The sequence below is a fragment of the Rhinopithecus bieti genome, unplaced genomic scaffold, assembly GCF_001698545.2.
Source record: "Rhinopithecus bieti isolate Rb0 unplaced genomic scaffold, ASM169854v2 scaffold_9663, whole genome shotgun sequence".
Lineage (NCBI taxonomy): Eukaryota > Metazoa > Chordata > Mammalia > Primates > Cercopithecidae > Rhinopithecus > Rhinopithecus bieti.
The window spans coordinates 1,668,684-1,683,974 of NW_016806456.1; the positions used below are offsets into that span (position 1 = coordinate 1,668,684).

The 15,291-nt window shown below is 38.2% G+C and overlaps 1 protein-coding gene across 2 annotated transcripts in view; it reads right to left on the reverse strand.

The window, feature by feature from the left end:
- Positions 1 to 15,291, reverse strand: part of RAD23B (RAD23 nucleotide excision repair protein B) — a 51,353-nt gene that overhangs the window by 14,068 nt on the left and 21,994 nt on the right. For both annotated transcript variants that reach the window (XM_017876691.1, XM_017876690.1), the window contains exons 4-5: positions 11,210 to 11,478; positions 6,141 to 6,196 (exon numbers count right to left, since the gene is read on the reverse strand). In XM_017876691.1, the coding sequence (XP_017732180.1) occupies positions 6,141 to 6,196; positions 11,210 to 11,478 (325 nt within the window). The remainder of the gene's footprint in view (positions 1 to 6,140; positions 6,197 to 11,209; positions 11,479 to 15,291) is intronic.

The following is a 15,291-nucleotide window of genomic DNA, read 5'->3' on the forward strand; positions in this document are numbered from 1 at the left end:
ATGCCCTAAGCGCTAATATTCCAACAAGTCACTTCTAAAAGACTCCTATGCTCCCTCCTCTCAGCACAGACAACACTCTGAATAAATGAAAGTTATTTTCCTCATAAACTTACCTTACTTAAAACTATCGTCTCTTCCGCTTGTGTTCTGGGGGACCATTACCAAACTGGATTTGGTTATCCTCTCTTCTCCACCAACATCTTTCCCCCTCTGTGTAATTATCCTGGGTCAGTAGTTAACTATGTCCTATATTTCACCTTAAAACAAAAACACACCTCCCTCCTTTGACTTCATCCTAATTCCTCTTTGAGGAACCATCTGTTCTCTTCCCATCACAGCCACAGCTATTGAACATGTGTCCACTTTCTCATATTCCACTCATTCCTCAACTAACCGCAATTCAGATTTCCCTCTCAAATGTGTCCCACCATTATCTGTTTGCTCTCTTTAAACGAATGACACCTCTATTCACCTAAGTGCTTGAACAGAAACCCTGGGGATCTCAGTTCCTTTTCCTCTTCCTTCCACACCTCATTTACCAGCATACCTGGTAGGTTAGATCTCTAAATTACACCCCAAACCCATCTCTTCATTCTCTACTGTCATCACTGAAGACAAGCCCACAACAGTCTCTACATGGGATTACACCATTTCCAACTCTTGTCTCCATATCTACAATCTATTCTTCAGCCAGTTGCAAAAGTCAACACACACACACACACACACACACACACACACACACAACCCCTCATCTCATTTCTGGCTCCCAGCCCTCAACAATGCTCCACCCACCACACTTATCTTCCTGGTGTTACTTCAGCAGGCCACACCTTTTCCTGCCCCAGGGCCTTTACACAACACCTGCCATCTTTAGATGGCCAGTTCCTTCAACATGCTTCAGTTCTATATGTAAAAGGTATTGCCTAGCCATCCCAGGTAGCCTTCTGTTTTTTCTTTAGGGACGCCCTTTGTGTTCTTAGTATCATTTATCTTTTTTCTTTTAATGTTTCATTATTTTTTTCTGGCCCCAACTGAATGTAAGTTTGTGCAGAAAACCATGCCATTTTGCTTATTTCCCTGATAACACAGCTGACACCGAGTATCTGTTGAATAAATAATTTTTTTCTGCAGAATTTTCCAAATAAAGGTGTTTAATAGCTAAAAAACCCCTAAATATCACAAAAAGATTAATCATTTGATATCTTGTTTAAAATATTGACTTTCCTTTTCCCATCCCATAAAACAATAATTTTTAATTATTTATTTTCTTATCTACTGATATAATTCGAGCACAAAGCAACTCAAGTAGCAATACACTTTCAGTAACCTAATTCCCAGATACAGAAATCAGTATCAATACAACTGAAATTAAGAGCTACAGAAAATCAGAACTGCGTTATTTTAACATAGTGTTTTTCTTTTAGTTCTCTCTACTTCATAAGAAAGGTTTAATTTCAACTCCTTTAAAAGATGAGGAGGTAACAACAGCTTGGAGAGATTAATAATTTGGTAAAGGCCAGGCGTGGTGGCTCACGCCTGTAACCCCAGCACTTGGGAGGCCGAGGCAGGTGGGTCACGAGATCAGGAGATCAAGACCATCCTGGTCAACATGGTGAAATCCCATCTCTACTAAAAATACAAAAAAATTACCTGGGCATGGTGGCACGTGCCTGTAGTCCCACCCACTCAGGAGGCTGAGGCAGGAGAACTGCCTGAACCCCGGAGGCAGAGACTGCAGTGAGCCAAGATCATGCCACTGCACTTCAGCCTGGTGAAAGAGCAAGACTCTGTCTCCAATACAAAAAAAAAAAAAAAATTAGTCAAAGTACTAAGTCATGGTGCAGAGATACAACAAACACAGGCTGATAGTGAAGAGTCTCCACACCTAATCATTACACTATGACTCCTAAAATCATGTTTCCTAGTTAAATTATAGAATCTCAAAAAATACTCATAAGCAGTGTGATACTTTTTAGATCTTAAAAGTCCAAAGGCAAATAACTTGTAAAAAGAACTAGAGAGGCTGGCATGGTGGCTCACACCTGTAATCCCAGCACTTTGGGAGGCCGAGGTGGGCGAATCACCTAAGGTCAGGAGTTCAAGACCAGCCTGGCCAACGTGGTGAAACCCCGTATCTATTAAAAACACAAAAATTAGCTGGGCATGGTGGCAGGTGCCTGTAATCCCAGCTATTTGGAAGGCTGAGGCAGGAGAATTTCTTGAAACCAGGAGGCGGAGGTTGCAGTGAGCTGAGCCTGCGCCACTGCACTCCAGCCTGGGTGACAAAGACAGAGAGTGAGTCTCAAAAAAACAAGCAAACAAAACGGGAGAGACTGGACAAGAAACAGAGTAATGAGGCCAAAGAGATGGTGATGAAGAACCTTATGTCATTCAGAATAAGCTTTGATCATATTACCTCACTTCAAATATTACCAGGCTATTGTAATCAAAACAGCATGGTACTGGTATAAAAACAGACTCATCGATCAATGGAACAGAATAGAGAACCCAGAAATAAAGCTGCATACCCTACAACCAAACTGATCTTCAACAAAGTCAACAAAAACATGCACTGGGGAAGGGACACCCTATTCAACAAACGGTGCTGGGAAATTGGATAGCCATATTTAGAAGAATGAAACTAGACCCAGACATCTCATCAAACACAAAAGTTAACTCAAAACAGATTAAAGCCTAAATATTAAGACCTGAAACTACAAAAAACGGAGAAGAAAACCTAGAAAAACTCTTCTGGACACTGGCATAGGAAATCTAACAAAGTGCTATTATCTAGAACTTAAACATCAAGAAAAAACCAAATAACCCCATTAAAAAGTGGGCAAAAACCATGACTGGACATTTTTCAAAAGAAGACATACAAGTGGCCAACAAACATGAAAAAATGCTCAACATCACTAATCATCAGAGAAATGCAAATTAAAACCACAATGAGATGCCCCATCTCACACCAGATGCCAGGCAAGGATGCGAAGCAAATAGAATGGTTACATACTGCCGGCGGGAATGTCAATTAGTACATCCTTTATGGAAAACAGCACGGAAATTTCTCAAAGAACTTAAAAACAGAACTATCATTTAATCCAGAAATTCCACTACTATGTATATACCCAAAGGGAAATAAATCATTATATCAAAAAGATACCTGCACTTGTATGTTAACTATGGCATTATTCACAATAGTAAAGATATGGAATCATTAAATGGAGGATGAGATAAAGAAAATGGGGTGTGTGTGTGTAAAAGTACTCACCCATCGAAAATAATAAAATCATGTCTTTTTTACAGCAACATGGATAGAACTATGGAGGCCACTATCCTAAATGAAATAACTCAGAAACAGTCAAATACCACATGTCCTCACAAGTTGGAACTGAACCATAGGCACACATCATATAGAATGGAATAAGACATACTGAAAACGACAAAAGGTGGGGAGTGGAGTGTGGGTTCAAAAATTTCCTGTTTGGTACAATAAATGTTCATTATTCAGGTGATGGCTACACTAAAAGCCCAAACTTCACCACCATATATTATGCATGTAAGAAATCTGCACTTATACTCCCTAAATATATACAAATTTTAAATATTAAAAAGAATAAGCTTTGGACTTACTTTCTAGGTCATGAGGAACTATTAAAGGAATTAACAAAGACCCCATCAGAGTTGCTTTTTAGAAAATACACTCTGGTAAGGAAGAGGTAGACCAGGTGGATAAGGATAATGCAAGAGTTTAAGTGAAATAAGGACCTGAACTAAGGCAACTAAATGACAGTGAAAACAAATATTCCAGAGACTTTAAGAAAGGGAGTCATTAGTAACTGTGGAATGAGGGGAGGAAGGGGAAGGGGGAAGGAGGAAGGAAGAAGAAAGAGAGGTCAGAGGGGAGAGGAGAGAAAGGAAAAGAAACAGACTCACTGGGCCAAAAGACACAGAGGGTGGATTAATGAATGATGGTACAAGTAAGAAGGGAACAAAAGGAAAGACTCAGACTGGGGAATAAAAAATGAGTCAGTTTGAAACCTAAAGTCATGGAAGTTCTAAGTTTTCTAGTTGACAATGTCAAGATAAGAGTCTGGAGTTCAGAGGGAGATCTGTCCTGCAGCTATAATTTGGGGAATCTACATAGTATATGGATGGTATTGGTCATTCCCATAGTTTAAACTTTGAACTATGGCCTAGAATGGAACCATAGAAAACTCATACATTTAATGGTCAGGTAAAATAAAATGAATTAACTGGCCAGACGTTGTGGCTCACGCCTGTAATCCCAGCACTTCGGGAGGCCGAGGCGGGCAGATCACAAGGCCAGGAGATTGAGACCATCCTGACTAACACAGTGAAACCCCGTCGCTATTAAAAATACACAAAATTAGCCAGGCGTGGTGGCACGTGCCTATAATCCCAGCTACACAGGAGGCTGAGGCAGGAGAATTGCTTGAACCCGGGAGGGTTCAGTGAGCCAAGATCACGCCACTGCACTCTAATCTGGGTGAGAGAGCGAGACTACATCGAAAGAAAGAAAGAAAGAAAGAAAGAAAGAAAGAAAGAAAGAAAGAAAGAAAGAAAGAAAGAAAAGAAAGAAAGAAAAGAAAGAAAAGAAAGAAAGAAAAGAAAAGAAAAGAAAAGAAAAGAAAAGAAAAGAAAGAAAGAAAGAAAGAAAGAAAGAAAGAAAAGAGAAGAAAAGCAAAGCAAAGCTTGAGAAGGAAGAGCCTGAGGTATGGATCAGGAGGAGTGGTGTCACAGAAGCCAAAGAAGGAAAGTTTAAAGAAGCAAGGTTAATTTGTGCAGCAACAAGATAAATCAGAATAAAATAAAAAAGCAGGGAATCAACATAGAGACTTGGGTAAATTAAAGATGAAAATGTAGAGGGATCCCGAGACCATAAAGTTGAGAATGGGAAGTAAGACATCGTCACAGAGGCTTGAGTATAGCAGCAGCAGCTACAGCATGGCCTCCCAGGCTCCCACTCAGGAGCATCAATGCATTACAGCTGCAGCAGCAGTGACCACAGCCAGAGCCTTCAGCACCATTCGCCGCAACTGCCAGCTGGCTCCAGCCCCGAGGCCACAGACAGTTTACTGATCTCTGGGCAATCCTATTCTCCAGCCCTTCCAATTCCTAACAGTTTCCTGAGATTAAGCCTTTCCTTGTTTGAAATAGAGTGGTTTCTGTTTTCCTGGCTGGAGACTAACTCATACTGTATTTGATAGCAGTGTGTTTTAGGACACTTCCTCAAAGACGAAAATCTGGGGTTGGCACACCCAGGCAATCTTAGATAATTTAAACTACTGTTTTGCTACTACATGTACATGCCATTTTCCATGGCAACGAGGACACCACGGAGTTCCAGCCCAACTAGGTCAGAGAACCAACTCAGATGCTAGGAGGTGGTACTGCTGCTGGAACTCTGCTGCTGTAGAAGCTAAGCAGGAATCCAGAGCCTGTACTGCACCAAAGCTGCTGTTTCTACCTATTCCTTGCTTTCTCCCTTCCTGCCATTTAAGAGCACCAAACAGTAGGAACGGAGTTGCCAGCCAATAAACTAGTAATTAGCAGGAACTATAACAGAGATGCTACAATGGGAGAAAAAAAAGAGGTGCTTCATTTTGACAGACTGGGGTGACGGGAGATGGAAAGGCATTATTCAGCAGGTAAAAGTTGGGATAAAAAAGCATTTTTGCTGCAAGCCAATGCAAGCAACATGATACAGATGGGAATGTACAGTGCCATCAAGTTGGAATTAAGTCTGAAGGTGTATATACATGAAGTGTGAGACAGATCTAGAAAAATGTCATATCCATTTCAAAGATCCTTTGTAATAAACCCATACACAGATCAACCATGTTAGGATCACATTTAAAATTTCCATCTGGAAAATGGAAATTTATTTGCTTTAACCAAGTATGCTCAACTCAGAGCAAGTTTTAAATAACTCAATACATAAATATTAATTTAAAAGTCTTTAGTAACACTTAATTGAATAATTACTTAATTCAATCATTTTACAGCTTGATTATAAATAACCATGCAAATTATTAACACTTTTATCATGATCTAGAAAAGTGAAGCCTCTTACCTATCTCTTCACAGGTTGTTTACAAGGAAAAGTAGACACTTACCAAGTGCACTCGTTGCATCTTCAAAAAGGTTTGACCGAGAAGAATCTCCCGATGTACTGTAAAAGGATTTTAGAACAATCATATTTTAAAAAGTATATACAATTTAATTTACAATAGTTTAGTAACTATCCAATTTGTAAACAGATTCTTTGATTTTAATTAAATATAAAAGTCTGACTACAGTATTTAAACTGTCTATTCTAGATTAAATCCAAAAGCTTTATCTACAACATTTGTGGTTTGGGAAAAAATTTCAATCTTGGTACTCCTTCTATTCTGAGAATCCATCATTTTAAATGTCAAAATATATAAAATATCCTAACAGACAGCACCTGTCTATTGAATACAAAAAAGATAATGCACAATTATTTACCTGAAGTAATTTACATGAGAAGTTAAATAATTTATAAATCAAGTCACACCAGAAGAAATATCAAAAGCAGTATATAGTAAAATAGCACATGGAGAAACCAAATTAGGCTATAGTCTTTACATAATGAGATCTTACAGATAAGTTCTGAACGAGGACACTGAAAGAAGACATTCAAATAAAGAAATATAGCATATGCAAAAAAGGTAGATATGGGTTAAATCCAAGTTTGAATGTAACGAAAATCAGTGTAAAAAGATTAAGTTTCTGTTGGGAAACTACAGAGAAGTCTGCAATAAAAGAAAATTATGAAAGACCATGAAGAGCAGGCCAAAGAAAAACAAACTTAAGTTTACAACAGTGGTAAAGGTAGTAAGTAGTTGGAACTTTAAAGCAGACACACATACACACTTAGACCTGTGTCTCAATTAAAAAAAACACCCATTATATTTCAGTTCCGAGAAAGCCTTTGGTAGTATACAGTAAGAGCAGAAAACCCAAGTTTGGATTCGTAAATTACTGAACCTTTCTAAGCCTGTTTCTTCATCAGTACAATGGTCAGTGATAGTATCACATACTCCAGAGTGTTGTGGGTAGGGCTACACTAGTACAGTGCTTAGCAAAGTGCCTTGCATCATAACACCCAATATGAATATTATGATTAATATAGTCCTTTGGTATAATTTTTAAGTTCTTCATTAAATATACTGTAAAACTAGTACAGAGAAAATAAAATTTCAAAAGCACAATATATAAAACTAAATTTTCCTACCCCTAACCCAGAGACCACCACTATGACACCAATTTCTATTTAAAAGAATAACAATTTGCATCTTACTTTTTTTTTGTTTTGTTTTTTAAGCTTTTGTGTTTTTTAACTTAACAATCATTCTATGTCGGCACAATCAAATCTACTTCAATTTCTTCCCACAGATGCACAGTATTCCATTTAAAAGACCAAATTAAGCTCTTATTAAGGAATGTGTAGTTTGGTTTCCTGCATTTACATTCTTTCTACAGTCAAATTTATCAATCTTTCCTGCTACAACTTTTGTCGTTGTTGTTGTTGTCTTGCTTAGGAATGACTTCGCAAAGTGAAGATTATTCTTTCGTTCCCTTGTTCTCCATTAGTTTATGGCTTTTCTTTTGCATTAAATCCATATCCATCTATAATTTATTTTTGCAGGTGTATAGTATGAGGGGTCATTCTTTTTTCATTCCAGATGATGAGATCTCAAGCATTTTCCCCACAGTGTTCTGAAATGGTATCTTTATTTTCTATTAAGTTCCTGTATCTATTTGGGTCTATTTCTAGGCTACTGTTGATTTCCCTGACCAATCTTTGTAATATGAGCCATTCCAAACTGTTTTAATCACTACTGTATAGTACATTTTAAAATTCGGTAAGACTCGTCTCCCTTAGAATAATTTACACTATTATCACACATTCTCTTTAAAAAGTTCTCTTTAAACACCACAGATAAGACTGGGTGTACTTATATTTTAACCACTATTCTTTAATCTTGATTCTGTCTCACTACTTCTCCACTCTCCAACCACAGAGGAAACCACTCATCAGTTATATGTCAACGCTTGCCTACTTCTCTTCTATACATTAACATGCATACCCACAGAAAATGTACGATGTTGTTCATGGGTTTTGTCTGGTTTATGGTTATCGCCTATACTCTTTTGCAACCTGCTTTTTTCACTCAATAACAAAGCCTCAAAACCACACTCATTTAACATGCTTATATAGTACATACTTTAACTGTCTTGTAGTATCAGATAGCAGGGTTTCTCAAATTTTACAAAGTTCAAGAATCCCAAGTATTCACCAGGAGGGCTTGTTGATTTCCGGGATCCACTCTCAGATAATTCTGATTTACAGGTCCAGGGTGGCCCAAGAATTCATGTCAAACACACTCCCAGTGATGCTGATGCGGCCTATTGACAACTACACTTTGAGTAGTCCTGTTCTCTACTACGAATAAACCACAGGTCAATTTAGGATTCCAATTTGTCCTTTAATTACAAACAATACGGTCATGGGCACAAGTGCAGTTCCTCTCAGGTAGGTATCAAGTGGAATTTGCACTGTAATAGACAATTTTTAAAAGAACAAAATTGACCTAAAGAAACAAATCCCTAATAACAAACGTCAGGTCAGTGGTCATCAACAGACTTCCCCACACTCCACAAACTCTTATCAGCTTATCTCCTCATAATTATTCACTAGGTTTTGTGTTTCACAGGACAGTAGATATTTTCCAGCAAAGATAAAGGAACTAAGACACATTTAAGCAGCTTGTTTTCTGAGTTTCTCTCGTTCCTCTCTTCTGATATTTCTCTGAGGTAAAATTTTCAGAAATAAGAATAAGCAGTTGGTATACAAAGTCCAACTAAGAAACTCTAGTGTCTGCTTTCGGGGATCACTGACCATCAAGTTACTTATGCAACTTCTGTATGTCTGAAAAGATAATCCTGGCTCTTTTTAGAATAACGTTAAGTAAAACTCCGGGAAGAAAATAAGAGTAGAGTAATGGGCCGGGTGTGGTGGCTCACACCTGTAATCCCAGCACTTTGGGAGGTCAAGGTGGGTGGATCACCTGAGGTCAGGAGTTCGAGACCAGCCTGGCTAACACGGCGAAACCCCTTCTCTACTAAAATACAAAATTAGCTGGGCGTGGTGCCATGTGCCTGTAATCCCAGCTACTCAGGAGGCTGAGACAGGAGAATCGCCTGAACCTGAGCCGCGATCATGCCACTGCACTCTAGCCTGGGTGACAGAGTGAGACTCTGTCTCACACACACACACACAATNAACTCCGGGAAGAAAATAAGAGTAGAGTAATGGGCCGGGTGTGGTGGCTCACACCTGTAATCCCAGCACTTTGGGAGGTCAAGGTGGGTGGATCACCTGAGGTCAGGAGTTCGAGACCAGCCTGGCTAACACGGCGAAACCCCTTCTCTACTAAAAATACAAAAATTAGCTGGGCGTGGTGCCATGTGCCTGTAATCCCAGCTACTCAGGAGGCTGAGACAGGAGAATCGCCTGAACCTGAGCCGCGATCATGCCACTGCACTCTAGCCTGGGTGACAGAGTGAGACTCTGTCTCACACACACACACACAAAAAAAAAAAAAAAAAAAAAGAGTTAATGAAGAAACAAATTTAAATCTATGGCATTAGTACATTAAAATGTATTGATCAACTTTAAAATTCTCACACTGTAAGTTTTTTTTAAAGGAGCTTAAAGCAATTAAGAGAATAAGATGTACTGTGCCGACTGACTTAAGACGTATTGTTTGCAATATTTAAGTGCTTTGGTGAACCAATTTTTTAAATTTCTAAGTTCCCTCTCACACACAGACCTGATCAACAGCTCTGTGATGTAACAGCTTAACCTGACTCTACATGGTATCCACTAGGATAAGAGGGTTGAATGCATTTCTAGTTGTACATGGGAAAGATGGATCAAGTTAGGCAATGGTGTCACAGAATACTTAAAGCAGTGTTCCAGCAAGTAACAGCGCAAATATTTTATTGCCTAAACCCATGTTATATTCTTAGGGAATCGATTCTTTAGAAAGAGACTCCTGAGTAAGCAATGAATCTGGTGGCTCAGACTCCTCCAAACACGGTTGACTAAGTCAGACACAGAAACCACACTCAAAGGCAGAACACTAAAATGAAGGATCACAACTGTATCTTTCTGATCATTGTCATATACATCTTAATTTCCATGTCTGTTAACCCTTCCAGTCACTGCACAGTTTTCCACTGTCTGATTCTGACTGCAAGGATCATATAACTACTACCTCTGAGGTCCTGAGTTGCTCTAAGTCACAAAGCACAAACAGCTGTAGTGCCAGTGAAGGCTGGTCATAACATAACTCATGCTCTTAGATCAAGGAATTGTGCTGAATGATTTCCAACCAAGAGACCTCTCTGACTTAAGCATTTGGTCATTTTACCTGATCATCTGGGGAGAAAAAAAAAAATCTTGTTTTAAACTGCTCAATAATCCTAACTGCCTAAGTAGCCACTTAGTTGAGGTGTCTCTGCTGTCAACTTCCCACAAGGAATTATTTCTTGCTCCTCAAATATCCCAACACTCTTTTCCCTTTTTCCCCTAAAGATCTACACAGGCAGAAGCTTGAATTTCTATACAAGTTCACAGAGATACAGATACAACAGTGAAAAATTGAAATAATCCACAGGTTCAGGTTACAAGAGCTAACAAATGTCAGAACCAAACACAATGTATAAACTACTGGAAAGATTTACTAACATGGAAGGATGCTTATGATATATATGACAATGACCACAAAGCATACAGATCAAGTACAAATGATGAGTAGGGTGGCAATGTCATGTTATAATCCTTGACTCATTTTGGTTATTTGTATTTCCTAACGTTTCTATTAAAAAATGATTTTCACTTGCTCCCTCCTTCCCACTGCACCCCACCCTGCCCAAATCAATACAGTACAGAAATCTGATTATGAAAATTTGTACTTATATTCTCCTTAGCAAACTATCAAAATAGACACAGCATATGTTTTAGTCAAACATTTAAAAAAGGCTTAACATAGCAGATACAGTCAGTTTAATCAAAACAATAATCAAAATAAATGCATGAAGTTCCTGTTAAACACAGATTTTGAGATAGAATTTCCTAGAATCCAGTTCCTACCTGTCAGTTGTTGTTGGGCTAGTAGCCACTGGTGTCTCTGCTGGCTTTTCTGCAGGTTTCTCTTGTTTAGTTGCACTAGCAGGTGCAGGTTCAGAAGATGCTGTCGCTGATGCTGGAGTGATGGATGCAGGTGTGGAAGTGGGAGCCAAAGCAGGGACAGGGGTTGGAGCCTGAGCCACAGTTGTTGCGGTAGAGGAAGTAACGGCTGTAGTGCTGGCAGGAGCTGACTGCTGAGTTGTAGCTGGTGCTGGTGTGGACACTGCTTTGGGCTAAACACATTAAAAGGCAAAATAAATTACGATAAAATACTACATATTGACTGATCTCTAATTACACTATACAGGATGCCACAAACAGCACTAATAACAACCTGTAACTTGAAAATAATTTTGTAAAATGACACAATAAATGATCAATATTAGCAGTCTGACTCATGGTTACTCTTTCAAAGCTCATGAGAGCATATGTTAATCTTAATTATCAACCACAATTAATTTTACCCAACAATTTCAGTCTTCATATCAAGTTAATACAAAAAGTCAAAAATTTGAAATATAGAGAGTGTGTGTGTGTGTGTGTGTGTATATATATATATAAAACAAAAAAGAAAACCGTATCATTTTCCCAAAAAAACTTTATGTACCTGAGTTGTAACTTTAAAGTACCTAATAACCACTTAAAAGCATTACCAAAATAATTTTCTTTAAAGACAGGGTCTTGCTACATTGCCCAGGCTGGTCTTGAACTCCTGGCCTCAAGCAATCCTCCCACCACGGCCTCCCAAAGCACTAGGATTACAGGCATAAACTACTACACCCAGCCCAAAATAATGTTCTTGAAATGGCAGTATAAATGTTTGTTTATAAACACGCCAAATATTCTGTTGTACTGTATTTTAGAAGAGGGAGGAAAATCTAAAAATTGACTACAAATCAACAGGTCCAAGTACAAAAAGGTTCACAATACTTTGAGACGCGTATGTAGATAAGCAGAAAAATGAAGGCCAAATTAAGTTGCCTCCACATGCTCAGCACTTTCTGAACTGGAAGTAGAGCCATAAAGCTTTCCACAGAGCAAAAAACAATTGGTTGACCCTTGAACAACAAGGGTTTGAACTGCACTGGGTCCACTTATATGATGAATTTTTTCAATATAAGTTACACTGTGTGTGCCTGTCTCTCCTTCTACCTCCTCCATCTCTACCACCTTGAGACAGCAAGACCAACCTTTCCTCTTTCTCAGCCTAGTCAGTGTGAAGACAAGGATGAAGACCTTCATGATGATCCACTTACACTTAATGAACACTAGAAATATTCTCTCTTGTGATTGTTTTGTTTTGAGAGAGGTTCTCACTCTATCTGGAGCCCACACTGGAGTGCAGTGGGTGTGATAACAGCTCCTTGCAGCCTCAACCTCTCAAGGCTCCTGCCTCAGTCACTACCCCCGCCCCCACCACCAGGTAGCTGGGACTACAAGCTCACATTACCACTCCCCACTAAATGTTTTTTTTTTTTTTTGGTAGAGACAAGGTTTCACCAGGTTACCCAGACTGATTTCCAACTCCTGAGCTCAAGCGATTCGCCCACCTCAGCCTCCCAAGGTGCTGGGATTACAGGCATCAGCCGCCATACCTGGCCATGATTTTCTTAGTAATAGTTTCTCTAGCTTACTTTAATACAGTATATTATATATGTAACATACAAAACATGTATTAATCCACTGTTTATCAGTAAGGCTTCTGGTCAAGAGTAGGCTATTAGTAGGTAAGTTTTGGGCGAGTCAAAGGTATATGCAGATTTCTGACTGTAGGGGAGAGGCTGGCACTTCTAAGCTCAGTGGTGTTCAAGGGTCAACTGTACATGCGTAAAAATCATACTACATGAGTTTTAGTTTTCTCCTAAGGCCTGTCAATGCTTACTACCTGTTTAGTTCATAACTTTCCCAAGGACCAAAGGTAGATATTTTGGTGGAAGACAGGACTTAAATTCAACATAATCTGCCACAAGCATAAACAAACTCTAAAACCAATGAGCTGAGCTGCCTTGTGTCTTTTTGATTTGAGTTAATAAAGAAGACATTAGAAAAAAAAAGGTTAGTGAAAGGTGATAGGTTTTTAAAAAATACTAGCATTACTCCCTTTTAGCTTAATTTTCTTAACAGCCAATATAATATTCCGGAGACTATTAACGTTCTAAAACGTCAATGAGCTGAAATCCTCAGGTCATTCTGGATCTTCAGTTATTCTGGATAGACTGGAGCTTCACAAAGGTGAAAATTCAGAGTTTTAAGCACCAAAACTTTGTAATAACCAATCTAGATAAAAATGTACTTTTAAATGTGGTATACTCATTTAATATTCTCAATTATTTGTTATCAAAATAATATTGCAAAATGACTTGTCTTCAAGGTTCCTACTGCCAAGAACAGCTATTTATTCTTTATTCTAAACAGTACCAAGTCACTCTCTGCTTTTTAGTTTTTATTCTTGCTTTTGATCTTAATAGCTTTTTCCTTTCCCTTCTTTGTATTAATAAGGTCATTTCTCAGTGCTTCCATAATGCCTTACTGTAGCAGCATTCCCTTCCTTCTTATAGTTGTCCTCCACTATTAACTTCAAAATAAAACAGTTATAAATATCATTAGAATCCTATGTAGTATTAGGAATAAAAGACTTGAAGGAAAAACAAAAAAATTGTATGTAATATAATGACAGGCTTCAAGTATCTATTCCTCAAATACACGCACCCTTTGAGACTTTTTCTGCTTAATTCTGGTGTTCTAAATAGTCAGGATTACTGTAATATTAAAAGAAACTAAGACCAGTAAGAAAACATATTTAAAACTGTGTGGCTATCACATTTTCCATTATGTACTATATATGCTAAAACTAGATAGGAAAATAGGGTAGTATTCAGCAAATTCTGGCACATGCTATAACACAGATACATGAACCTTGATAACATTATGCTAAGTGAAATAAGCCAGTCACAAAAAGACAAATACCATACATAGGATTCCACTTATATGATGGTGATAGCAGCAAAACAATGTAACTGTAATGTTATTGAACTGTACACTTAAAATGATTAAACTGGAAGTTTGTTATTATATTTTACCACAGTTGAATAAAAAATCTAGATTATACAAGGTTTCCTTACAATTCTGCTTCTCTGTTTTTAAAGCTTAACATATAGTGAGTTAAGTTCTTAAGTATAGCAAAATCAATATAGTTCTTAACAAATTAAAAAATGTTCAAGTTCAACACATGTAAATTATTTAGCTGCTTGTTTCCCGGTATAAAAGGATGTGGTAATTAAAATTTATTTCAACTCTATTTTCTATTACTATTAATTATTTTGTGACTTTGAGAAAAAAACCTACATTTATTCCACTTTTGGCCTTTGATGAAGTGGTTTCAATTAGTGATTTAAACTTATTTTCACTGCTACAAGTAACACTGTTCTTTCTCAGATTATGACAATCTAATCCTAAAAATGAATGTCATGAGTACCACTTCTCCATTTGTCTCTTAATTCTATGCTGTACTATATCTTTAAATAAACAAGTATATAGTCTCTTAAAAAAATCCATGTTCATTCTCTGCTTTAAAAAAAATTTACTGGCCGGGCGCGGTGGCTCAAGCCTGTAATCCCAGCACTTTGGGAGGCCGAGACGGGCGGATCACGAGGTCAGGAGATCGAGACCATCCTGGCTAACACGGTGAAACCCCGTCTCTACTAAAGAAATACAAAACTTAGCCGGGCGATGTGGCGGGCGCCTGTAGTCCCAGCTACTTGGGAGGCTGAGGCGAGAGAATGGCGTAAACCCGGGAGGAGGAACTTGCAGTGAGCTGAGATCCGGCCACTGCACTCCAGCCTGGGAGACAGAGCAAGACTCCGTCTCAAAAAAACAAAACAAAACAAAACAAAACAAAACAAAACAAAACAAACAAAAAAAAAAATTTACTTTCATAAATTATTCCAAATACATTCCAACCTACTAAATCACAAGAAAGTATCTGTTTAAAACTTCCTCACAAAATCATTCCATCATTTCTTTAGTTGCCTTTTCCCTTTTCAGTT